This window comes from Batrachochytrium dendrobatidis, assembly GCF_000203795.2.
Source record: "Batrachochytrium dendrobatidis JAM81 unplaced genomic scaffold BATDEscaffold_15, whole genome shotgun sequence".
NCBI lineage: Eukaryota > Fungi > Chytridiomycota > Chytridiomycetes > Rhizophydiales > Batrachochytrium > Batrachochytrium dendrobatidis.
This window is the reverse complement of record NW_006281113.1, coordinates 589,669-616,221: the sequence shown is the minus strand read 5'-3', so window position 1 is coordinate 616,221 and position 26,553 is coordinate 589,669. Positions and strand designations below refer to the sequence as shown.

The 26,553-nt window shown below is 38.7% G+C and overlaps 8 protein-coding genes across 8 annotated transcripts; 5 read left to right on the top strand and 3 right to left on the bottom strand.

The window, feature by feature from the left end:
• Nucleotides 1–1,312: 1,312 nt before the first annotated feature.
• Nucleotides 1,313–2,803, top strand: BATDEDRAFT_91964 (uncharacterized protein; the record flags this gene model as incomplete). Its single annotated transcript, XM_006682269.1, has 1 exon — nucleotides 1,313–2,803. One exon carries the CDS (start codon nucleotides 1,313–1,315, stop codon nucleotides 2,801–2,803), a length of 1,491 nt encoding a protein of 496 aa, XP_006682332.1.
• A 2,888-nt stretch (nucleotides 2,804–5,691) lies between these two features.
• BATDEDRAFT_91965 (uncharacterized protein) lies at nucleotides 5,692–6,588 on the top strand (the record flags this gene model as incomplete). Its single annotated transcript, XM_006682268.1, has 1 exon — nucleotides 5,692–6,588. One exon carries the CDS (start codon nucleotides 5,692–5,694, stop codon nucleotides 6,586–6,588), a length of 897 nt encoding a protein of 298 aa, XP_006682331.1.
• Nucleotides 6,589–8,747: 2,159 nt separating this feature from the next.
• On the top strand, nucleotides 8,748–10,808 carry BATDEDRAFT_27964 (uncharacterized protein; the record flags this gene model as incomplete). The annotated part of the gene is made up of 1 exon (XM_006682147.1): nucleotides 8,748–10,808. The coding sequence occupies one exon, from the start codon at nucleotides 8,748–8,750 to the stop codon at nucleotides 10,806–10,808; it is 2,061 nt and encodes a 686-aa protein (XP_006682210.1).
• Nucleotides 10,809–11,165: 357 nt separating this feature from the next.
• Nucleotides 11,166–12,432, bottom strand: BATDEDRAFT_14272 (uncharacterized protein; the record flags this gene model as incomplete). The annotated part of the gene is made up of 2 exons (XM_006682066.1): nucleotides 11,166–11,458; nucleotides 11,991–12,432. Coding segments are annotated over 2 exons (735 nt in total), but the record flags the coding sequence as incomplete, so codon positions are not given.
• A 1,971-nt stretch (nucleotides 12,433–14,403) lies between these two features.
• BATDEDRAFT_27962 (uncharacterized protein) lies at nucleotides 14,404–15,282 on the top strand (the record flags this gene model as incomplete). Its single annotated transcript, XM_006682146.1, has 1 exon — nucleotides 14,404–15,282. The coding sequence occupies one exon, from the start codon at nucleotides 14,404–14,406 to the stop codon at nucleotides 15,280–15,282; it is 879 nt and encodes a 292-aa protein (XP_006682209.1).
• A 1,695-nt stretch (nucleotides 15,283–16,977) lies between these two features.
• Nucleotides 16,978–19,488, bottom strand: BATDEDRAFT_14222 (uncharacterized protein; the record flags this gene model as incomplete). The annotated part of the gene is made up of 1 exon (XM_006682061.1): nucleotides 16,978–19,488. A coding segment is annotated over one exon (2,511 nt), but the record flags the coding sequence as incomplete, so codon positions are not given.
• A 3,281-nt stretch (nucleotides 19,489–22,769) lies between these two features.
• On the top strand, nucleotides 22,770–23,633 carry BATDEDRAFT_27960 (uncharacterized protein; the record flags this gene model as incomplete). The annotated part of the gene is made up of 1 exon (XM_006682145.1): nucleotides 22,770–23,633. The coding sequence occupies one exon, from the start codon at nucleotides 22,770–22,772 to the stop codon at nucleotides 23,631–23,633; it is 864 nt and encodes a 287-aa protein (XP_006682208.1).
• A 1,160-nt stretch (nucleotides 23,634–24,793) lies between these two features.
• On the bottom strand, nucleotides 24,794–25,690 carry BATDEDRAFT_92089 (uncharacterized protein; the record flags this gene model as incomplete). Its single annotated transcript, XM_006682225.1, has 1 exon — nucleotides 24,794–25,690. One exon carries the CDS (start codon nucleotides 25,688–25,690, stop codon nucleotides 24,794–24,796), a length of 897 nt encoding a protein of 298 aa, XP_006682288.1.
• Between the last annotated feature and the right edge of the window lie 863 nt (nucleotides 25,691–26,553).

Sequence of the window (26,553 nt, the reverse complement as noted above, 5' to 3'; positions counted from 1 at the left end):
ATTGTTGCTATCCGTGATATCCAACTGTACTTGTATTCACCAAATGTGCACAACATCTAGGGCTGACTTCCAGATGCTCTCATGTTTGGCATACAACTAGTCACCATCAGACCAAGCGTATACGCTAGTACAGCGCCATGAATCTACTGGCAAGTGGTTTCAATTTTATTCTGGCGCGTTGAGGGTTGGATGTGTACTAGACACAATGTTGCGGATATAACTGAGCCACAACAGGATAATATCATGCATAATGGTACGGTCTGGATCTGTTTGGTAGATATGCAACCATATATATGACAGCCCAACTCGTCCTTTATCACGGGTTGGTTTTAGAAACGTCTGTTATTTTGGTTGATACATGTTTGTTGCATAGATTGGTAGTATTGTATGTATTTAGTCTGATTTCATTGTAAACAGTCTGGTTGATTACTCATTCACTGCTAATGAACCCGTTTGTACAACATAATCGATCATTTGCTCAGTATTGAGTATTTCCAAATACAAACTTGAATGAAAAGTCTTGCCACAAGACTGATCAACTGTATTACTGTTTACACTGTGGTACTATTGATGTATTGGAATATTTGGTGTTCAGATACACAATGATAATGGTAGTACAACTCATGGCAGTTGTACAAACCAAATGTGATTAAAGCCAATAATAATGTCAGACAAGATTGGATAATGAATTAGCGTGTAAATCATCAACATTGACCAAGATTGATTGAAATGGTGAGATTGGGTTGGATGGTGATAAACACAATAAATGTGTGTACAGAGTTGTATTGACAACATTGACAGTCAAACACAATACATGAATATGGATTCAAACTTGGTAATCGTACAATGTATGATTACTAAAAGTGCACAAAGTGTAGATTCAACACTATAGTCTGATTGTGTGCCATATGATGGTTGTTGTATATCGAACACGCAATGCAGTCAATGTATAGTAACCATTGTATGTTGCAATGCAGAACACAATCATTGCACAATGAATATAGTTGTAAAACAAAGCGTTTGTGGCTGCACAACACTCATGAAGGGTGTGCTTTTCAATATACCTGATCAAAGGGTCGTAAAGGCATAATTCAATCGACACGATCATCAAATTGATCAATATGATATTATGATTAGAGAGTAGCACACTACAAGCAATCAAGTAACCCTGTGATGTTGGTTAATCTAAAAGGGTTAGGGTTGGTTTGCTATACAAAAATACAAATACAATCGAGTATGTTCAGTCCTATAATCAATATCAGCCTCAATATTTTGTTTTTGTACTAGTCGTTTGAACCCATTGACTAATCTGATGAAATTGGTTGATATTCTATTCGTGCTGACTGCGGCAGCAACTGCCAATGCAATACTAATCCCGACTGGTAACAATGGCTCACCCAAAGCATCAGTCACTTCCAGTCAAGTGTCTGGCCCAACTGATGAACCTAATACAGGAACTTCCGACGACTGGCAAAGTATAGTGGATGCAATTAATTCAGACATTCTCGATGAAAACTGGAAATACCTATTTGATTCGACTGATTCAGACCAAGACTGGCAAAGTATAGTAGATCAACCCAGTCCAAGCACTTTCAACCAAGAACTTGACCCAATTGATGAACCCAATTCAAATATTCTCAAAGGCTGGCAACAATCAATTGATTTAGTTGATCCGAACACTCCTAAACGAGCTCAAAAACAACCAATTGATGAACTGGGACCAAGCATTTCCGAACAAGATTGGCAAGATATAATCGATAAGCCCGATCCAGGCATTCCGAAAGACTGGAAAGGCTTGATTGATGCAATCAATTCAAAAAACTCTAAAGAATACTGGCAACAACCAACTGATGAACCCGATCCAGGAATTCCCGACAAATACTGGCAACGTTTAATAGATGAAGTTGATTTAGACACTTTTGAAAACTGGCAAGAACTGTTTGATATAGCTGATCCAAGTACTTCCAGTCAAGACCAACAGCATTCAATGGATACAATTGATTCAAGCATTATCAACGAATACTGGCAAGACCTATTTGATATAGCTGATTCAAGCACTTCCAGCCAAGTTTCTGGCCCAACTAATGAGCCTAACCCAGATATTTCCAATCAAACCCAGCAACAACCAGTTAATGAGCTTAGTTTAGATATTTCAGACCAAACCCAGCAACACCCAATAGATGTAAATGGTCCAAGCACTTTCAAACGAGGTCGGAAACGGCCAATCGTTAAAACCAGTCAAAGCACTTCCAGTCAAGCGCCTGGCTCAACTAATGAACACAGTTCAAACACTTCCGGAAAATATTGGAAACTATTATTTGTTGTAATTAATCCAAATATTCCCATTAAATACCCAATCAGTCGAGTCGGTCCAAGTACTCCCAAACGAAGTCGGAAACGGCCAATTAATCGAGCCGGCCCAAATGCTCTCAAACAAGGTCAGAAACAACCAATCGAAAAAGACGGGTCAGGAAATACTGTTACAGATCAAGTGACTGTATTAAGCAAACAGGATCAGAAAACATTTGATGGTATAAAACAAAGGGTTAAAATATTCAGAAAAATAGCAAAAGAAAAACGCCAAGCCTATTATAAATATAAAGCCGTTAGATTGGAACAACATTCAGCGTTAAAAGGGGGAAAAGTGATTTATGAATCAATGCACAGCTTAAAAGTTGAAACCCAATTGAAACAAGAGTATAAAAAAGCAGGCGTGAAAGTATACAATTTAAGACAAAAATTGAAGTTTTTTATGAAAAAATATGGTTTGAAATTTGAAGAACCAGAATCAGATCCAGATTGATGATGTGTCGATCAATTTGATTTCGAATAAATTTAAACTTTCTGATGTGTTGGTATTTGTCGAGTATCGTGAATGGTCAACAACCATATCATTGATTGTGTATTGTGTTGAGTATTACATCAACAATTACTGGATTGTTGATTGATACATTGACACGGCTTGTTACATATACATCAATGACATGATAACAACCAGTGTTGATTGTAACTATCAGTCATACTTGCAATCACTTGTCAGTTGCATGATTGCATGATACCACCAACTGATCATGTCGTGCATTGTACAACAAACGGAGCAATACACTTGTTCAAAGTCTGTCACAAGCAAAATGTGTTTGTCATGTCACTGTCAATGTTGGAAATCACAACAGACAATGTTTGATTGAAGGATTCAACACCCCATTACAAAACATCATTGCCTTTTATCAAGAATATACTAAAACTAACCAATACGTTAATGTCTTGCAAGATATTGTGTTTGACTACAATCACATCCATCATTGTGCAGTTGGTGATATTGCTGAATCAAGATATGAAAGTGATCCATCAAGTGGTTCAATTAAAACAAACACTGCAAACCATTCAATCAATGTTGGGAATTGTGTTGGAATACTGAATGGACAAACCTTTGAGTAAAATACAAGTCAATATACAGTAATGCTGTGTATACTATGTATACTGTGGTTAGTGGAAATGATTACTCGTATCCAATTTCAGATGATGATCAAATAATTCAGACTTGCAAGTATTATGAATTTGAACACATCCAAATTGCTGAAACGTTTGTTACTGAATCTAGAAACCCATATCCAACAATGACAAATAAGCAGTGTCAAAACAGAAATCAATTGCATGCATTATCAACAATTAGTGAACCTGAAAACAACAAAACATATGACATATGACAGGACATTTCAAACAACTTGTTTTCTAGAGCAACTATAAATGCCATTCATTGACTCGATCAAAAACTACAACAATTACTTGCAATGCATCAAAATTTGGCATCCAAATTTGACATACATATCCAGTTCAACAACAAGAAGCGTCAAACAAGTGGTATCATGATTACTATTCACAAAACAAGCAAATTGGACAACAGCGCTGTCGCAACTATTATGCTTCAAACTCGGAATCAGAAACGATGCAACTGAAAAAAAGTACACAAAGTCGACGAGTATAGTTTATTGAATCATTCAACACCAATATCGTGTACTTGAAAATCAATGACATCAATTCCACCATCTACCAGAAACATGTTTGTTGCGGTGTGTTATTTGATGTGAATTTTGCACCAGTATGTTCATGTCTGATACAATTCATGGCTGTTATTGGACTTTGTACGACTGAACCATTGTTCAAATGTGATGATGTTTATGCCACTGTTGTAAATCGAATGGGTGCATATTGAAATACATGATATTGTTGTAATAGATTGTAGTATGTCTTGTATGCAAAGTACGACAATCTCTCGAGTTTGAATTCATTGTAAATATACACCAGAAATTCATCAAACTGAACCTTTTAGTATTTTTGCTTGCTTGAAATAGCTCCAGCAAACAAACAAGCGTTTATGCAATGCACATTGTGTATGCTACACCAACAACATCATTGATGGTCAATACACACAAGTATTGTTGATGTACACTTTGAGTTCCAAGGCTGTATTTTTTGTAGCGGGAAAGTTGTGGGAAAGCTGCACATTGAGTTGCACTGTTTTGAGCTCCACTTTAAACATCTGTTCAGCAATCAGTTCATACTTTTGACAAACTCATGTATGAATGATGGTTTATCAGTGTTTTTATCAAGACACGGTAAATTGGTTCATGATCAATGATTTGAATTGGTTACAATGTTACTGCATTGATGACATTGAGTGTATCTGAAACAGCAACATCATCACTTGATTCGAGTTTCAAACGATAATTATTGACTGTGTTGGTCAAACTGCAGATTCACTGCTATTGGATTCAGACTCTGTAGCAAGACTTTCTGTGTGATGAAACAGCATCTGAAACTGCACCAATCGTTTGATTTCCAATAATATGAGCATTGTCCATAATAATATCATCAGCGGTTTGTGGTTCATCATTTACCATTATACGAATCCAGTGAATATGTTGATTGTAGGTTTGTAAACAGAGGCTACAAGCCAGCAGTGACATCATTTGCCGACTTTTGATTTTGAAAGCATTGATAATTTCTGATGTGTTACTATCATACAGCAAGGCACATTGCAGTTGCTCAATTTGTCGACTTTTATTGGCAGCCTATTATGTACCAACCACAAATCTGATATTGCAGACTTGTAGATGCTTAAAAATGGGGTTTCAAATTGACTTTTGAATTTGAGGATTGTGAACATATGATGGCATATTGATGGTTGTCATTATTGGCAAGTGTGTTGCAGTTGATTGAAGATGTGATGGAATGAATCAATTAACTAATCAACTGATAGTAATAAAGTAATCGCGTTATTTATTGGAGAAATGGAAAGATATTTATTTATAAGGTGAGAGAGAAAAGTGGAAGAACAGAGATTAAAGTATGCATGTTTTTGCCTGGGTATCATTTCTGTGAGTCTCTGATTACCATAAATCTTCCACCCGAGGCGAGTGATATCACAATTGGTGATCACAGCCCAAACACACGCGTCACACGCACAGGCCCACATACACAGTGCAAGTCAACAAATTGCACATCCCGGCACTAAGTCCCATACAAGGACATACACTATTAGTGTCCAACACATGATTCCACAGTATGGTACAACTTGCACAAAGCTCTTTTTTTGGTATTACACTACCAACCTCGATGTCCTATCGACTATAAAACCCCGCATACTTTCCCAACAGTTATACTCATAACTGGCTCCGCATACTTGATCAAATGAGGTATCTCAACTTTTCTATTCTTGCTACGTTTTTTGCCTTGTCCAGCAGTGTCTATGCCGCTCCACCTGGTCCAGATATAACGGTTAGCATTCCCGAAGATGAAAACACCCACAATAGACAAGCGTTTATCAATGGATTGATGAATCTGGCAGATTCAGAAATGAAACATATGGGCAAGCTTATGATTGATGACACAAAATACGACCCCAATCTTATACAACAATACTATATTACTGATGGTGGTCATACTTATGACAAAAGCGACTATTGGGGACGGGATGCGCTTGTTCATGTGTTGCTCGAATATATGCCTGATTCACCAAACCTGGATGAGCAGTCTGGAACTCCTGGTACTTCCACTCAACCTGGACTGATTGGCGGACTTTGGTCAATGATATGGCCTAAAGCAACGACATCAGATGCTTCAAGATCTCTGGAACAAAAAATTGATGATTATCATGCACTGGCCAAGTTGCTTTCTAGCAAATATCTTTTGTGGATTAAACAAGTAGCGCTGCATTTCGATCAGTTGGATGTTCGATCCACTAGCGCTCCAACATTAAAACTGATCAAGGATTTCAAACTGTCTGCTCAAAACCTTGTTAGTGTTTTTGAGAGTGAAGAGGACAATATACAGCATGCTGCCAGAGTACTCAAAAATGGTTCAAAGCTCGGATCGCTCAAATTGATCAAAAATATAATGGGCAATCATCAAAAATTCGTTAAAAGTATACTGGATGACATTACAAAACTGATACATGTGTATCTGGCCACCGACCACTATCATTTGATTAAACTCAAGCCTATACTTGTTGACTGGTTCAAACTTCACAATACAATGGGTACCAAAGCGGATGCCTTGATTCAAGAGATGGAGTCGACAAGCCGCTAATAGATTAAATACATGCAGTCATTAAACTACAATTGATTGAAAAAACTGTTGAAAATCACTTGCTAAACAGTGCATGTTTAATAAATCATTCATTCTTACAATTTGTATTAGTAGATGTGAATGTGGATTTGGTACTGGTAATTACTGCACGACTAGAATCAGTATATTCAACACCAACATGCCAGAATTTTAGGAGTTTCATGATTTGTAGTAAAGTCTAAAGTAGAATATAATCTGTAACTGTTAATAATTATCAAAAAAGAACAAATCAGAAGTTCAAGAGGAAGTTGCACAGTAATCCAAAATAAACAGATTTGGTCTTTTCAGGAATAGTCAAAAGGTGTAATAAAGTAATTAGAAAGTTGAAATAGTTGAAATAGTTTGAAGAGTTGTTTATTGATAAGAAATATCTTGGCTTCTATAGTAGTCAATTGTTTGTGTCTTGTGATACAAACAAGTAGCATGTTTGATAATTAGTGGTTGTAGACAGTAGTAACTAGCCAATAGTATCGATTCCTGTAATTCGCCAATTTAATAATAACACCATTTACTCGTTACTGGGGACTCGAATCCCAAAAATGGGGATAATGGAGTTTGGAGCATATGGATTAGTGATGAAGGGTTTAATTTGAAGATTTAAAGTGGGTGTTATTAGAACTAGCTTTGCCACAGGTTGCTGGTTAGAAGTATCTGTCTGGATATTCCAACATTCATCATATGTCGCATGTGTTGGCATGTCAAGTGTGGTGATATCGGGTCAAACCAGTCGATTGGCATAGTAATCCATCAACATTCGAGTCGGTTGATCAGCCAAATAGTTTAAATCTGCAGTAAGCTTAAATCAGGATACTCAACATGTATCGAGTTGATGACGTAGCAAATATTACTGGCTGTTGTCTGATGATATATTACAGAGTTGGATTTGTAAAGTGGATACTGCTGGTAATTGAACTGCAGCATCTAGCACATTGTTTTGGATACTTTTGACTCCAAGTGCTTGATTGCGATTGCGATTACAATTGCGGGTGCACTTATAAACCAAATGTGTTTTGAGCGATTCATACACTCCATTCATATCTGTTTTACCCCACTTGCTCAATACATGTGAAATGAATGCAATGATCGGTATATCAGTCACTGATCCTGTGCTACAAGCCATGTGTATATTTATTGCATGTATTACATCATATCTCATTCCGATTGTTGGGCTAGTTCATCTATTTTGGTCTCCATTTGATATTTGATTTGATACTCCATTTGGCATTCCATTGTTTCATTGATGCTGTAAAGTCGAAACATTGTTTTGGAGTCTGTTGAAAATGGATTCTGGATAGCATTGCCAGTCTACAGCCATCAGACACTGTTTCCTGAACCAACCTGCTCCATTATGCTTATCAATTGATTTTGATACTAGTACTATATAGTAGCATATCTACCACACCAAGTTTGGCACATGCAAAGAAAACTGATTGGCAAGACAATGACTTTGTATAGCTATAAAATCATGCATGGCGAATATGCAATTCAATCTGATGCAACTTTACTTGTCGAAGCTCGAGTGATGTCCTATATGACCAATAGGATCACATCAGGACATACTCATTCAACCCTAATCCTGACCATGTTATTTCAGCAATCCCTGTGATCTGATGTGGTTTAGTAGCAAGCAGCCAATCTTGAGTTTAGGGAGGAAAATCCCTTGACAACATCACACCAAAATCAATCAGTTTATCCCAGATGCTCTGGCTATCAAGGGCCCCAATGTTTCGAGGCACAAAAAGCATATGTTGACTGATAATAACATACTAGTCAAGTATCCGGGCGGGTCGCCCGTTATTGTACAGAGCTCAGTAGATGGTAGCCGCCCTTTAGGCAGATGCAAATCTGTGTAGACTTGTTAGACTCGAGATAAAACCAAATAGGGCGATAAAGTCCGATTCAATCGCGAGATTCATTGTAACCTTTCATATAGTTTGTGACCCACAAAACTTTCGTGTAACGACCAAAGTAGCCTATTCATACAGATAGTGCTTTGACAACAAACTTCACTGTTCTCCTTGTCGAGTATAAAAACACGCAACAATCCCATTTTGAAAACTATACAGGCATTGAGATCGATACATTGGTGCTAACCAACACATTCCAAACAATACAGCATAATGAAACTTGCTCAATGGAGTATTATTCTCGGTGCTTCTAGCATGGCTCTTGCAGCCGTTTCTCCCGATAGTTCAGATGATAAATCCAGCTTGCAGCGTCGTGCATTAGAATCATCAGAACAAGATGTGCACATGTTTGCTCGCTCGCCTATACCACCAGTAACCCCAACAGCACAACAACCAAGTGGTTCGAGTCAATCAGTTTTGGGTCCAAAACTAAAAGCACGATTAGACAGTCTGGTAAATGCGGGAAAAAAAGCAAAACAATCCATAGTCGAGGCCGAACAAAAGATGCTCCAGATGGGCGGTTCAAGTCAACCGCTTTTGACTCCAAAGCAACAAGCAGATGTAGAACAACTGGAACAGAATGGGAATGGACTAAGACAATTCATAGACGAATCTGAGAAATTGGGAGTCCGTTTAGGACTCCCGCCAGGCAGTGTGGAGTTTCCAGATCTGAATTCGGAGTTAAGAGCAAATGTTGAAATAGGTGAAAAGGACAAAAATCAAGTAGAAGAAATGGTAAACAAGGCCATTCAAAAGGCACTCAAGCCAAAGCAGCGTACAGGCAGTTCAAGTCAACAACCAAGTGGTTCGAGTCAATCAGTTTTGGGTCCAAAACTAAAAGCACGATTAGACAGTCTGGTAAATGCGGGAAAAAAAGCAAAACAATCCATAGTCGAGGCCGAACAAAAGATGCTCCAGATGGGCGGTTCAAGTCAACCGCTTTTGACTCCGAAGCAACAAGCAGATGTAGAAGAAATGGAACAGAATGGGAAGAAACTAAGACAATTCATAGACGAATCTGAGAAATTGGGAGTTCGTTTAAGACACCCGCCAGGCAGTGTGGAGTTTCCAAATCTGGATTCAGAGTCAAAAGCAGATGTAGAAGGATGGGAAAAAGAAAAAAATCAAGTAGAAGAAATGGTAAACAAGGCCATTCAAAAGGCACTCAAGCCAAAGCAGCGTACAGGCAGTTCGAGTCAACAACCAAGTGGTTCGAGTCAACAACCAAAGGATAAGTTAAGAGATGCCTTGGACAGGGCTAATCAAAGGGATTCCAAGCCAAAGCAGCGTACAGGCAGTTCGAGTCAACAACCAAGTGATTCAAGTCAACAACCAAGTGGTTCGAGTCAATCAGTTTTGGGTCCAAAACTAAAAGCACGATTAGACAGTCTGGTAAATGCGGGAAAAAAAGCAAAACAATCCATAGTCGAGGCCGAACAAAAGATGCTCCAGATGGGCGGTTCAAGTCAACCGCTTTTGACTCCAAAGCAACAAGCAGATGTAGAACAACTGGAACAGAATGGGAAGGAACTAAGACAATTCATAGACGAATCTGAGAAATTGGGAGTTCGTTTAAGACACCCGCCAGGCAGTGTGGAGTTTCCAAATCTGGATTCAGAGTTAAGAGCAAATGTTGAAATATGGGAAAAGGACAAAAATCAAGTAGAAGAAATGGTAAACAAGGCCATTCAAAAGGCACTCAAGCCAAAGCAGCGTACAGGCAGTTCGAGTCAACAACCAAGTGGTTCGAGTCAACAACCAAAGGATAAGTTAAGAGATGCCTTGGACAGGGCTAATCAAAGGGATTCCAAGCCAAAGCAGCGTACAGGCAGTTCGAGTCAACAACCAAGTGATTCAAGTCAACAACCAAGTGGTTCGAGTCAACAACCAAGCAGTTTTGAGCGTCAACCAAGTGGTTCAGATCAAGTACCCAAGAAAAAGGGACTATGGAGTCGTATAAGGAAAGGTGCTGCAAAAGCATTCAAAAGAAAAGGTGGTTCAAAACAACAACTAGGTGGTTCGGACCAAGTACCCAAGAAAAAGGGATTATGGAGTCGTATAAAGAAAGGTGCTGCAAAAGTATTCAAAAGAAAAAGATCTTCAAAACAATCCGTACCGAATATGACAAAAAGTGAAAAGAAAGCTGCCAAAGCTGAACGCAAGGCACAAAGGAAAGCTGAGCTCATGGCACAAAAAAAAGCTGCCATAGATGAGCTCATAGCACAAAAGAAAGCGCAGCTTGCGGAAGCTATTGCACAAATGAAAGGGAGATAAAGTAACCAAGAGATTCCAAGCCCAAATAACTACATTAATTTCAATCTCAATAAATAATACAATGTTAGATTCGAACAAGAGTGTTGTATCTGTGTTTGAATAGTGATGTTTAACTGCCATGAATCAATCTCGATCATTTGTAAAAATCAGCTTGTTTTTAATAAACTGTAAACCAACTTGCACTACACGAATGATAGTGTCGTGCCTGCAAGTGTAGACTGACTGCCAGATGACAGTATACTATTAGTCTATTGACACTAACCAAATAATCATTACCAATACCAATACAAACTGTTTACATTTTTACAATATACTTTCATTTAATAAATTGTAAAAGCCATTACCAAACTTGAGCATTTAGTCTTGGTCACAGCTTTTTCCAACATAGATGCAGCAAATGTCCATGCGAGTGCATCCAGAAGTAGGTTTAGGACCACGAGTAGTGGTCAAAGGTGGAGGTGAACCGCTACCACATTCCGCTGGAACAGAGAAATCGTTTGTGTAATCTGCTGCATTTACTCCCAGACCACGTTTGGCGAATCCCTTCCAAATCTCGCACTTGTTGGCCCCATTATAATAGGCTGCATCGGACGCAATAATGGCATCACGAGCATTGACCAAGCTAGTGTTGGAATATCCAGACGGATACTCTTAAGCGGTAACCTGTGGCAAAGCTAGTTCTAAAAAGCGCCAAACTTAAACACAAGTTAAATCCTTTCATCACCAAAAATCCATGTGCACAGTAACTCCATTACACTCATTTCTAGGACTCGAGCTCTCTATAAACGGGTAGACAATGCCATTATTAAATTTACTAACTCCAGAAATCAACACTATTGGTTGTAACTCTCGTTTACAACCTCTCATCATCAAACGTGTTAATTGTTCGTATCACAAGACACAAACAATCAACTACTATAAAAGCTAGAATGCTTACTCTTATCAATAAATAACTCTTCAAACTATTTCATCTGTCTAACTACCTTATCAAACCCTTTTCACTACGGTTGAAAAGACTAAGTCTGTTGATTTTGATTTCAAGTGCAACTTCCTCTTGAACTTCTGATTTGTTCTCTTCTGATAACTACTAACAGTTACAGATTATATTCTACTTTTTTTACATTATACTATTCTACATACAAAACAAATCAACGAAGCTCCAAATACTCTGACAGCTAGGACTGCATGGCTGATGCATCAATCCACCCATCACATTCTGCATAGCAACAATGTTGCCAGCCTTGCCCTTGGCATCGTAGAGATTGGTAGAAAATCCACTCTTGGTGACCAAGTTCCAGTAAACTTCCCAAAGCATGGTTGCCCACACTTTGCCAGCCTCGTGCAGCTCTGTGCGGGTTTTAAGGTCGCCATATGTCAAAGGGTTGATTTTCATGTCCGTAGTGTAAGGATGCGAGCGAATACCTTTGAGTTTATTAATAACATACGCTCCAAGGATAACTGGCGTGTCGGCTTTGTCGGATTCTTTGGCAGTCACAATCATGGCAAATATGTCGGACCAACCTTTGCTCATACCTCTAATTTCATGGCCCGACATGCACAAAGGCGCCAAAGATCCACCTGTCAAACGAGTCGAAACACCATGACCATATTCGTGCAATTGAATCAATTGAATGAATCATGCCAATCATGACAGTGATTGTTGATTATATTGACTGATTGTGTACAATTGATTGATACAAGTGATATGGATGCATCATTCGGTGTTGTTGAATCAGATCATTGCTTGATTCTGTCAATGTGATCAAATGGATTACTACAAAACTGTACATGCTCAAGTTGAATCAAGTATTGAATCGAGTATTGGATTGATATTTACACACAACCACAATTACAACCACAATTGCAATCAGCACAGTCTGAATATTAGACATTTGAACATCACATATCGAGTTGTGGATAAATGCGAGTTGGCATATTGGACTGTTTTTGTAGTTTATTAATGATTTGATTCACGACTGTTTGAATTCAAGGCTCAATATGGATTACAACTGGATTGTCGTTGTTTCCATTTGTTATGACAAATCTGTCAATGTGTTGATTGATTCCTAGTCCATTGTCCAATCCATTGATCAGTAATTGTCCAAACAAGTTGTATCCGAGTCGAGTTGTCAATCAGAATACCATAACCTGACATCCAAACGATTATTCAAACGATTGTTGAAACCATCAATGATTGCCAGAATAAGCTTTACGACTCGACTGCAATAACCACCACAGAAATGATCAGGTTAGTATGTTGATCCGTTTACAAAGTTCCAATACTGCAACAGATTCAACATACTCTTGAAAGTGCTGCACACCACATGGATCCAGCAAACCCACTGATGAATTGAACCAATCAATTGACCAATGACATGACTCGATATTGGACATCGAGTTGCACACAGTTGGTAAAAAGTCACCGACATGTCCAGATAGTCAAACCTTGACTACAGGTTGATATCATCACCCAACACACCAAATACAACACACAATCTGGACGACTACTGTATCATATTGTGGATATCAATCGACGGAGCTACTGGTTCCAAACAACCATGTACAACCATGTACAATCATGTACAGTCATTACAGGACAATATGATACATTTTTGAATAGCATGTTGTAATCAACACGAGTGGAGTTGTGCAATACAATTGCAATGGTTTGTAATAGTTTGATATGAACATGATGACTCGGACTCTATTCAGTCGGATCAACTCGACTACAATTGGTCGTGTATATTATGATTGACACGAACAATTGTAGTTGAACTCGAATACAGATTGACTGTTGAATCACAATGCGTGGTATCAGCAACATGATGTGCTATATAGTGGAATGTATACGCTAACCTGACATGTGTCATGTAGTGTGTATTCGATCAATATGGGTATTAGCAATCAACAAGTCATACGATGTTTGTGTTCGAGTGATGCAATGCAATGGAATGGAATGAGTGCACCAATCCAGAATACGAGTCAATCACGACATATGATCATGATGCGTGGTTGATACAACTATACAGTGACAATCGACATTGATATATCTACAGTATGCAATGCCAACACAACGGTTGCAAGTCACTGATCATCAACGTGACATTGTGGTTGCAACATGAACTGCATTGTATCGACTCGGTCAATATCGATCATGACTGATCGTGTCGAGTTGAATGCAGAGCATTACTAAACCACATGTTTGAATCATGTCAACTACAACACATATTGATGACCATCCAACAACTGAGTGACATTCAGTTGCATATAGTCTTGTTTGAGCATGCATTTGTTCATATTTCAGCATATTGACCCTTTTTAGGGTGAATAAGGGTGTAAAGCTGCACAATCAACCATATGATACTCGAATGCATAGTCAAGCTGCAGTTCAATCAAGAATTGCGGCTATTATATAAATGGATATCCCTTCAAAGTTGAACATTGATGTCAAATCACCATTAACCCTGACAACACAAATCCCTTAGAACGGGCACTCGACATGCTTTTAATCTATCCATTCAATGGCATAAATACAATCCAAACCGACCTGTCAATCAGCCATATACAACGTGTTTGACCAATACAAACCAATACAATGAAACTCGCAGTCACAGTATTGTCATCAATCCTGTTTGCTTGTTCGGTCACTACAGCCAACCCAGTCAATCCTAGTGCAACTACAAGTACCGATGCTAGCACTTCAACAACTCAACCCACTGCAACTGAAAGTAACAAATCTGGGCTTTGGACAGCTTCTAATGAAGAAATTGCAACTTGGGTTGATGTTAGTCAATTTACAAAGGCCGATGCAGAGTTGATCAAACAATACCTAAAACTAACCCAAAAATATGAAAAAGCAAAAGAAAAACAGGACTTGCTAAAAAAGGAGACTGGTGTTCAAGAGAAACTAGTAAAACAGCTAGATCAAGAATCTTGGTGGTTCCTCCGTCAATTTGGAAAAGGAAAAGGTCCAAAGTACGGAAAGAAGCTCAACGAAGCCAGAGAAAAGTATAGAAAAGAAGAGATAAAACGTATCAAGCTTGAAAAGGAGTATCATAAAGCCGATCTCGAAAATATTGATTTGGGCCTTAAATTAGATTTTGTCGAAAAAGAGCTCACAAAACTCCTGTTTGGAGACAATCTGGATTCACCACTATTTTACTCTCACATGCATTTTATGGCATCAAATATTGGTTTTGTTGAAAACATACTTAAATTCCTCAATCTCCAACTAGACCAACAGTCAGAATCCGAGCAAGCCTCCACTAGTGGAACCCAGAGTTTACCACGGAATTATAAAAGTTTATCAAGCAAAACGCCTACAGACCAACCCACTCAAATCTCATCCAATACAAAGGGAACTTTCAAAGTTCGTTCTAGTACACGGAAAGCTTATTCCAAAATGAAAAGTAGTCTTGGATCACGCTGGAGTCAATTCAAAAACGATGATGATTCATCTGATTCGGATGATTGATTTGAATGCTAATCTGGACTGGTTTTGACCAAATGTGTTGTATTTTTGTTTGTAATAAATACAATACAGTACAATACAATACAATTACCACTTGATATTTGATATTTGGCATTGTATCTGATCATATGTATACCGACACTTGTATGTTTCAATACATTATATATTGCATATTTGTGCATATTTGTGCATATTCGTGCATATTTGTGCATACCAAAACTAAACTGAATATACTTGATATATTGTACAGCTGATATTCACATTTGACATGGATCGCATTGGTTTCAAGTTTGTCAAATATCACATGTCGAATACCATCCAACAATATGGTCATTATGCACATGTTGATGTATGCAGTGATCGTATACTGGTCGATTGGTGCAATATGATCAACCACTAACGCAGTGTGGATCGTCATATACTTGTAGCAGTATACCATATTGCACTGTTGATATTGCGCATCCAGTATCAGTATCTAAACATATTTAATATGATTCAATAATTACAAATATTTCTAATAACATTAATTATACACGATCATGTTCTCAATACGATATACAGCAGAATCAATCATAGCATATTATCAAACACCATACTTCAATGTATACCCAGTGATTGAGCTTAGTTTAAATTGCTGATTTCGGATAATCAATTTCATGCATGTAATGCACCAGTAATACAAGCTAGACATATCACTTATCACTGTCAGTCTATTTTTGAATAAATACGGTATTATCATTTGAATTGATTTTAAAAGTACAGCTCATTCAGAAAAGCTTAGATTCGTAATTATTTACAACCGTATTCACGTAAAATAAAATATCAAAATACATGATAAGCAAGTCATGTTTGATTGGTGCCAATTTTACTGGACAATATTGTTTTATAAACTTTAATTCACTAATTGTTGTGCTCATTCTTGTACAGAAATACAGAGCGAATGTTTACATTTCTGTTCCAACACATTCCACATATTTGACATCTTTTCAACCTTCAAACATTGGGTGATTGCATAAAACAGTTGCATTCCTGAAATATTTTCTTGAATTGAAACGCATTTGCGAGTTTTTAGAATACAACAGAACTTGATAAAAAACAATCAATTTCCAGTAGTAAAATACAAGTATTCAACCATTATATATCCCAAGATAAATATAGAAAGGTGCTTCATTTTACGTGAATACGACTGTAAAAAGCTTAAACTCTAAGTTGGACAGTGCGTTTTTGAGGAAATCTTCTCATAAAATATCTTCTCACTGGGCCAAGTATGACAATACCCTCCCAGCACATCAATAACACCAGATTAATGACCGCCAATCCCCATACAACCATTCTAAAACTAAAGGGCATGACATTGTGTCCTGCGAGGGCAAAATACTGTTCGGGAAGCTGGAAATTAACAGTGTATCCAATTTCTGCAATCGCATCCTTGGTTCCACAGTTGATGTGAAACACACATCCAAGCCAGTTGGGATTTGCCAAGGTAATGTAAGATATCACGCCAAACACCAGACCGTAGACCATGAAAAATGGACGATTCATCATGAATCCATTTCGATATTTAGATCCAAGATTAAACGCTGCTGATGCATGAATGATTTGAAATGCTGTGATAAGACCAGTTACTTCGCCCTCAAAATTGTCTGCAAGCTCCCACCATCTACGCATATCGGCCTTGTTTCCGTCAAACTCGCTACATTTTAAAAACGATTGTTTGAAAAGTAAAGCAGTTGCAATCACCAAAATGATAATGTTGATGAAAATTTGACCAACAATTGATGCAATGGTTTCAAATCCAAGTAGACGTGCTGTTGGGCGAGAGTTTACCAATCGACGAGAGGGTTTGGACATGGTGAGTGCCCAACTGATGGGAATGGTGATACCATCAATCAAGATCCACATGGCTTGACTCATATTGACTACAAAGTAATACTGAATCAACCCAACAAATGCCAAAATTTCACCATACATGATCAAGTACTTGTACGAGGCAAAAGAAACATCCAGTGAACAACGAGCTTCTTTGAGGAGATTGACACACGAATGAATTGAGCGGTTACGAGATGAGAAATGGGAGACAACTGATGATTTTGCTTCGGAAAGTGAAACACCAGCATGAGAAGCCTTGAGTGCACCTGCATCGTTACCTCCGTCACCACACATGGCTGTAATGCAATGGGTCATATGCAGACGAACACATTGAACTTTATCTTCAGGGCTCATACGAGCAAAAACACGCGTTTCAAAGAGGTACTCGTTCATGAATCCATCGCGGACAAGCATATTGAATGCTTTGCCCGTGACAGCAAGTTCAACGGGCTGAAGACCAGATCTGGACTGACCAAGCATGTTTTCAAGCTCAGACCTACTAATACGCTTGTCACTGCCTACCAGTGTCCAGTGAACAGTGTCCTGACTCTTGTCAACATCACCAAGAGCAACAATAGGGTCTACTCCTTGCCAATCTTGACAAATCATGCCACTAGTTTGAGCAATATGAATGCCAGTATTGACATGATCACCTGTAATCATAACAACACGACAGCCACCTCCACGCAGTTCTTCCAAGGCAGTGACAGTATCTGGTTTAAGTTGGTTACGAAACAGCAAAAGTCCAACCATATCTGCACCATACTCAAACTGCTCACGAGTCCACGTATGCAAGTCTGCAGCAAGTGTTCCTTCTGGTAATTCACGTCTAGCAATTGCAAGAACATAGCATCCTGTACTCGAGTGACTCTTGGAAACCGCTTCAAAGTTGGCAGGAAGTGTAAATGGGTTGACCAATTCCTGCACCTTTTCAAACGATCCCTTGATATACACTGTGATTCTGTTGGTAACGGTATTCATTGCAACAACAGACATGTAGGCGTGCGAGTGAACAAATTCAAACCGTTTAAGAATATGCATGGTGTTGATGTTGTCGGAAATTCTATTGGGAATAATCATAGTTGTACTACCAGATCGTGTATCCAACACAGCTGCAGTAGCCTTGAACATTTCAATATCAACAAAATTTCCAACGTGCTGAGATCCAACCATTGATAGGGAATGACAGCAGAGCATGGCTTGTTTCATCTCATCGTCAAATGACTCAAACTCGGTTTTGACTACTTTAAACTCGGCCTTGTCTTTGTCAATTGCATGAGTGCCAAGGAAATCCAAACCTTCTTTGGTGAGCGTGCCAGTCTTGTCAAAACAAAACACCTTGACTTTTCCAGCAAGCGTAATGCGAGCAAGATCAACACACATGATGCCTTGGGCACGTAGACGATCCGCTGCAATGCTTTGACCAATAACAAGAACAGCAGGTAGCAATGGAGATAGAATTTGAGAAATTGTAATCATTCCATAAAACCAGGCATCGGCAGTGGCTGAACCTAGCATTGCCATGGACAAGAAAAGCATCACCACACCCCAAATAGCAAGCATGGGGATAACAATCTTTAGGTGCTCTAGAAAAATAAACGAAATGGGCATAGGATAAAGAATGTCCTTGACAAGACTGCCTTTGGAGGTGGAGGCACCAGTAGCAAGAATAATTGCCATGACCGATTCGCCTTCGACATCTGGACGAGCCTCTAGAATATGGCAGCCAGCAATCAATGTGTTGGTTTTTTCAGACTCTTCGCGATTATAGACTCGATCTATGTTTTTGATGGGAAACTTGGCAACAGGAAGAGCCTCGCCAGTCAAAGAAGACTCGTCAGCAACAACTTGTCCCTTGACAAGTACACAATCGACTGATAATTCGTTATGGGACGCTTCAATTTCAATCACATCACCAGGAACCAAGTTTGAGCAATCTACCCGAGTCCATATGCCGTCGCGGAAGACTTTTGCACGGCCATGAAAAGTGGCCATTTCAAGAACTCGTTGTTGTGACTTTGTGGATACAATAATCTTGACAATACCAGATGCAATAATAACAATGGTAAGAACAATGCCCATGTAATAGTAGGCATAGTAATACCAAATAAGAAGCATCATCAGCTGGTAAATGTAGAAAATGCCAGTAAACTCCTTGATGAGACCACGAGCAAATGTGTCGATTTTAAACACAATTTCGTTGGGTCCACAAAGCTCCACTCGACGCTCTGCCTCTGTAGATGGCAATCCATTTGCTTGTTCTTTTCCAAACACCAAGTCAGAACACTTTGGTCCGATATTAAATGAATATGGCTCAAATGATCCAGTAGCTGAATCCATGACATATCGAACACATTCAAACTCGATGTATTTACGACCATTGGTAGTGTATTTGACACGAGTGAGTTTGATGGCCCGATCGGTTTTTGTCATTCTCTGAAGGGTTTTTTCAAATCGTTGCATAAGAAGTACCCATTTTCCAGCGTCACTAAACTGAACAGCACAAGGAATTTCCTTTTCTACCAGCACATGGGTAGCACGAGTAAGTGGTGCACGAGTCTTGAAGTAAGTCTGAAGCCATGCAGAGTTGATTTGAAGGGTAACATACCAAATGGTCATGATATGCCATAATACGATAAAAATACGAGACAGATTATCGTGGTCTCCAAAAATCATTTGAGTGCCGCGATAACTGTACCCAGAAAATACTTGGTAATAGTCTCCAATGATGATTGACATTATTCCTAGCCATACAAAGCTTGAGATGACCACAGTAGCCAAAACCAAAGTGCCTAGCGGATCGTGTCGGTAGCCAGAAAACTTGATATTGTTAGGAGCGAGTTTAGCAGTTGACTTGAAAGAGGGAATTACGCTCTCCATTTCCAAACCGCTTTCAAACACTGTAGTTTGCTTGCTGCTACCAGATGTAGATATATGTGACGACTATTGAGTATAAATAGCAGTTCAAGTTAATATTGGACATTAGCCAAATAGTCGATCCAAAACGTGTATTTGCTTACAGTCGAACGAACGCTACGATAAATCTGAAACAAGACCAATATGATCGACTGAACAACAATAAAGCCAAAGAAAATAACAAACTCGGGTTCGTTCATGGCCAAAACCTTTGCAGTGAGCAGACACTGCTTGAAGAATGGGGTTGTGATGTTGGCAGGAATACTTCCAGTGTCCAAGCCAAGAGCAGTCGCACAGGCCAATGCAAGGTCAGTGTCCCCAGCGGGGTTTTCATCCATTGTAGCAGAAGAGTTTGACCAGACCTTGACATTGACTCTGGGCTGGGTCGGAGAGCATGGAAACAAAGTGCTGCCAGAGGATTGCACAGGAGAGATGACTGATGCAAATGCATCGCTGCCGCAACTACAGACTGACGCCATAGATGCAGGACAGGCAGCAGAAAGTGAATTGCCAGCATGGCATTGGCCGTCTTGACAATAGAATTGGCCAGAAGGACATGCTGCAGGCTGCACCAAGGCTGGACATAGAGCAATATCCTTGACACAGAGTACAGGACACAACTGCGAGTATCTAAGTGGCAATGGACAGACATTGCCGTTGAGATCGAATTGATTCACTAATTACAAGCAAATGCATCAGTAACTGATATATGCAATGGGTATATACCATGCTCGAGTCTAGCACATATTGATAAATGCCTGTCCATCAGCGAGGCTGATTTCTGGCAATTACAGTCGCGTGGATATTTACAAGTGGAGTCGATCACTAATCCAACGAATGGCTAGTCATTGCACTCTAAACCTAGTGGTATTGGATGCAACATGACAGTATACTATAGACTTACCAGCATGTAAAGGTTTGGCTTCTACATGCATAAAACCACTACCCAGTAAATCACAAACGAGCACAGTGAATATATAGGCGGTAGTAATGGATGACCCAAACCAGGCGGTGGCAGAGTTACCCATCAGCATATAGTCGATTATTAGTTTATTCTGGATATAAAAAGTAGCTGCGATAAATCAAAATAAGCGTTGGTTGTATTGGTCTACGAATCAATGATGGCGTCTAATTGTAGCCGTATTCACGTAAAGAGCAAAATTCAGTATTTCGATGCTTGTTGGCTAGCGGCTACAACCCGTCAATTACATCAAATTTTACAGGTGATACACATCTGATTACTGCAAATCAACAACTTGTCCAGCAAACAGTTATACTGATATTGAACACTGTTGGAGACTACGGTTGTCAATCATATCATAGTGTGTATTGCCAACGAACCATGCAATTACAAATCAATGTATACGTGATCAACATTTAATATTTGATGGTGATGAGCCAACCATGATTGATTGTATCATGCAACTAATACAGCTGCATTGTCTGGTATTGATGATCGCCCAGTCATGTCAAACAGTAACCAATGTGTGTATATCGAGTTTGTGTTGCATGGACACATCAAGGTGTTTGATAACGAGTCCAACGTGATGATACAAACCCAATATTATATGAATATCCAAGTTGATGAATCAAGTCGAGGTTTAAAAAGTGTCAATGTCAGGTCAATCAAACGAACCAGTCAACCATTATATTGTGACCAGTGATGGCACGGTTTGAATATCAACGAGTTAGACAGTCGACAATATGGGTGATTGTGATTTGGTCAAGCCACAACACTTGCATATCACTGAGTCGGTTTGATGTGTGTGGTGTGTGTGGTGTAAGCAGTATGCATAAACTCGTTGATATCATGCACTATAACCAATATACATCACATATACAGTGGTAAACACCAACGTGTGGTGTATCCAGTGATCGTATACTGGTCGATCAGTGCAATATGATTAACCACTAACACAGTGTGGACCATTATATACTTGTAGCAATATACCATACTGCACTGTTGATATCGTATATCTGGTGTTGATGCAATATATCAACTCACTCAATATGGTTGATATCGATTGTTGTAGTTGTCGAGTGATGTAATGCAATGTAATGGAATGAGTGCACCAATCCAGAATACGAGTCAATCATGACATATGATCATAATGTGTGGTTGATACAGCTATATAGTGACAATCGATATTGATATATCTACAACATGCAATGCCAACACAACAGTTGCAAGTCATTGATCATCAATGTGACATTGTGGTTGCAACATGAACTGCATTATATCGACTCGGTCAATACTGATCATGACTGACCGTGTCGAGTTGAATGCAAAGCATCACCAAACCACATGTTTGAATCATGTCAACCACAACACATATTGATGACCATCCAACAACTGAGTGACATTCAGTTGCATATAGTCTTGTTTGAGCATGTACATACCTGTTCATATTGTGGCATACTAACCCTTTTTAGGGTGGATGAGAGTGTAAAGCTGCACAATCAACCATATGATACTTGAATGTACAGTCAAGAAGCGGTTCAACCAAGAATTGCGGCTATTATATAAAGGAGTAACCCTTTAAAGTTTGAGATTGGTGACAAATCACCATTAACCCTGACAACACAAATCCCTAAAACGGTCATCCGGCATGCTTTTAATCTATCCATTCAATGGCATAAATACAATCCAAACCGACCTGTCAATCAGCCATATACAACGTGTTTGACCAATACAAACCAATACAATGAAACTCGCAGTCACAGTATTGTCATCAATCCTGTTGGCTTGTTCGGTCACTACAGCCAACCCAGTCAATCCTAGTGCAACTACAAGTACCGATGCTAGCACTTCAACAGTTTCCAGTCTAGGTGATGGATACTTTTTTTACAAAAGTATATTCTCAGTTGGAAACAAATGTCTGATCAAAAAATACTTGCAAAAGAAGGAAACTCATGAGAGAGCAAGAAGAGTATACGACTTGCTAAAAAAGGAGACTGAAGTTCAAGAGAAACGAGTAGCTATGCTAAATGAAAGATATCACAAGTTGATACAGAAATCTAAGCAAGGCAATGGCAATTTAGGATATAAAGACTCACTCGAAAAGTTTCAACTTGAACTTGAAAAGCAATCTCACAAACTTGACAAGCTTAAAGACAAACATCTGAAGCACAGTGCATTGTGTGATAAGTTGTTTTCCAAGTTGTGGAACGTTCAATCAGCAATTGTACATACCTTTTTCAAGGAAACTCCAAATATTCCAACAGTTGCTACTCGCATAAGACTCCTTGAATCAAATCCTGAAATTGCAGCTTACATCAGTAAATTACAAAATGAAATGCTGAAAGAATCGCCCATGGTATCGTGTAGCCGCGTAATGAGAAGACCTAGAAAGTGTAAAATGGCTCGACAAGGCTATAAGAATATCCCTTCATGTAGCGAGTTCGTGGAAGATCCTGACACTCAATACCCACCATTAGATGAAATACCTACACTACGTCTCACTCGATCAACTTCCAAAACTTTATCCAGTTCACAGGCAGAATCTTCCAGTTTTGGGAATAGATTTGGGTCATTCCTGGGTCGATCCAGATCTAAAAAATCCACCTGATTCATCCGATTGATTCGAGTGCTGATCTGAATTGGTTTTGACCGTGTCTATTGTATTTTTGCTTGTAATAAATGAAATTGATATTTGATATTTGGCATTGTATCTGATCATATTGTACACCGACACTTGTATGTTTCAATACAGCACAGCACATTATATATTGCATATTTGTGCATACTCGTGCATACCAAAACTAAACTGAATATACTTGATATATTGTACAGCTGATATTCACATTTGACATGGATCGCATTGGTTTCAAGTTTGTCAAATATCACATGTCGAATACCATCCAACAATATGGTCATTATGCACATGTTGATGTATGCAGTGATCGTATACTGGTCGATTGGTGCAATATGATCAACTACTAACGCAGTGTGGATCATCATATACTTGTAGCAGTATACCATATTGCACTGTTGATATTGCGCATCCAGTATCGACATGATCATTCAGATATACAGTGATGGATTCAAACAATACATACCATGATTGATACACTTGAAACATGTGTATCCAATCCATACCATGTATTACCAATATCTGTCATTTGTTCCACTTTTAAGCACGACATAGTATCAATAGTTTTTGATCTGGACGAATGACAATAAATGCCATCAGTCACTCAGTCATTCGTTCACTCATTGACAAAACATGACTTTGTCATCAGCTACGCTGACATCTATCCATCACCCATCCAGTATGCATAATGTTGAAACTGAAAGTGTGATACCAAGAGTAAACTGTGATAATACTGCAACGAATGGCATGATGGTTCACACTTGATATGTCTTGCAAACACTGCGACTTGTTTATTCAACAACATTCTTTACTACCAAGTAAAAGTATAGTATATTCGACTATAATGGCTAATCATATTACACCAATCCAATACCATACATACCATTTTACCAGGTTTGATGATTGATACATTTACAACAACCGAATAAAAACCATCAATATGACCCTAATATGGCATGTTGGTGTTGAATATGCTGATTCTAGTCGTGCAGTAATTACCAGTACCAAATCCACATTCACATCTACTAATACAAATTGTAAGAATGAATGATTTATTAAACATGCACTGTTTAGCAAGTGATTTTCAACAGTTTTTTCAATCAATTGTAGTTTAATGACTGCATGTATTTAATCTATTAGCGGCTTGTCGACTCCATCTCTTGAATCAAGGCATCCGCTTTGGTACCCATTGTATTGTGAAGTTTGAACCAGTCAACAAGTATAGGCTTGAGTTTAATCAAATGATAGTGGTCGGTGGCCAGATACACATGTATCAGTTTTGTAATGTCATCCAGTATACTTTTAACGAATTTTTGATGATTGCCCATTATATTTTTGATCAATTTGAGCGATCCGAGCTTTGAACCATTTTTGAGTACTCTGGCAGCATGCTGTATATTGTCCTCTTCACTCTCAAAAACACTAACAAGGTTTTGAGCAGACAGTTTGAAATCTTTGATCAGTTTTAATGTTGGAGCGCTAGTGGATCGAACATCCAACTGATCGAAATGCAGCGCTACTTGTTTAATCCACAAAAGATATTTGCTAGAAAGCAACTTGGCCAGTGCATGATAATCATCAATTTTTTGTTCCAGAGATCTTGAAGCATCTGATGTCGTTGCTTTAGGCCATATCATTGACCAAAGTCCGCCAATCAGTCCAGGTTGAGTGGAAGTACCAGGAGTTCCAGACTGCTCATCCAGGTTTGGTGAATCAGGCATATATTCGAGCAACACATGAACAAGCGCATCCCGTCCCCAATAGTCGCTTTTGTCATAAGTATGACCACCATCAGTAATATAGTATTGTTGTATAAGATTGGGGTCGTATTTTGTGTCATCAATCATAAGCTTGCCCATATGTTTCATTTCTGAATCTGCCAGATTCATCAATCCATTGATAAACGCTTGTCTATTGTGGGTGTTTTCATCCTCGGGAATGCTAACCGTTATATCTGGAACAGGTGGAGCGGCATAGACACTACTGGACAAGGCAAAAAACGTAGCAAGAATAGAAAAGTTGAGATACCTCATTTGATCAAGTATGCGGAGCCAGTTATGAGTATAACTGCTGGGAAAGTATGCGGGGTTTTATAGTCGATAGGACATCGAGGTTGGTAGTGTAATACCAAAAAAATGAAACTTTGCGTTATTGTTCGCCCTTACTCCCTATTGTAGACGCAAGTTTATATTATCGAGTAAGCATATTTTTCCATTCAGCCGTTCCTCACCTTTGTAGTCTCTGCTTGTTATCTTTGTACTTTTCATCATGTAGTAAATGCTCAAGCTTTGATGGAAAGCACAAAGCATATTGCTTTCCATCAAGCTATTGGTCGAATGGTCAGGGCTGTTTAAGGAATGGCGTCCTAAAACGTGATAAACTAGTAATCAACACATGAATGCTAAGCCGTACAAGTGGAAATATAAGGATTGCTAGGGCGATCAACATTCAGGAATGGGCTTTTCGTTTAGCTTTCAATATTTTGACTTTATTAATCAAACTATTGTTGGACTAAATATCAGTACTTTGTGGTCAGCCAGTCATATCAAACAACCTCATTTAATCGACGCTATATTGATTACATATCAACCATTCCGTATTTTTGTTCATTTGGTGATTGACATATTACCCAATCAACAGAGCATCAGTTTTATTGGTATCAGACGGATTGAACATTATGCGATATTGTGCTGCAATGCTTGACAGTTTCAAATGTATGGCCGCCATTATAACAATAAACAGCCGATCTTGTACGATCATTGATGGGTTGCAATAAAATAACGCAAACATGAGCATGTCGAGTTGGAAACAAGCAACCCGATATAATTGTGCACTATTCAGATACAAGATACGAGATATGTTGAAATGTAAAAGTATTCAATATAGGAAATCAGTA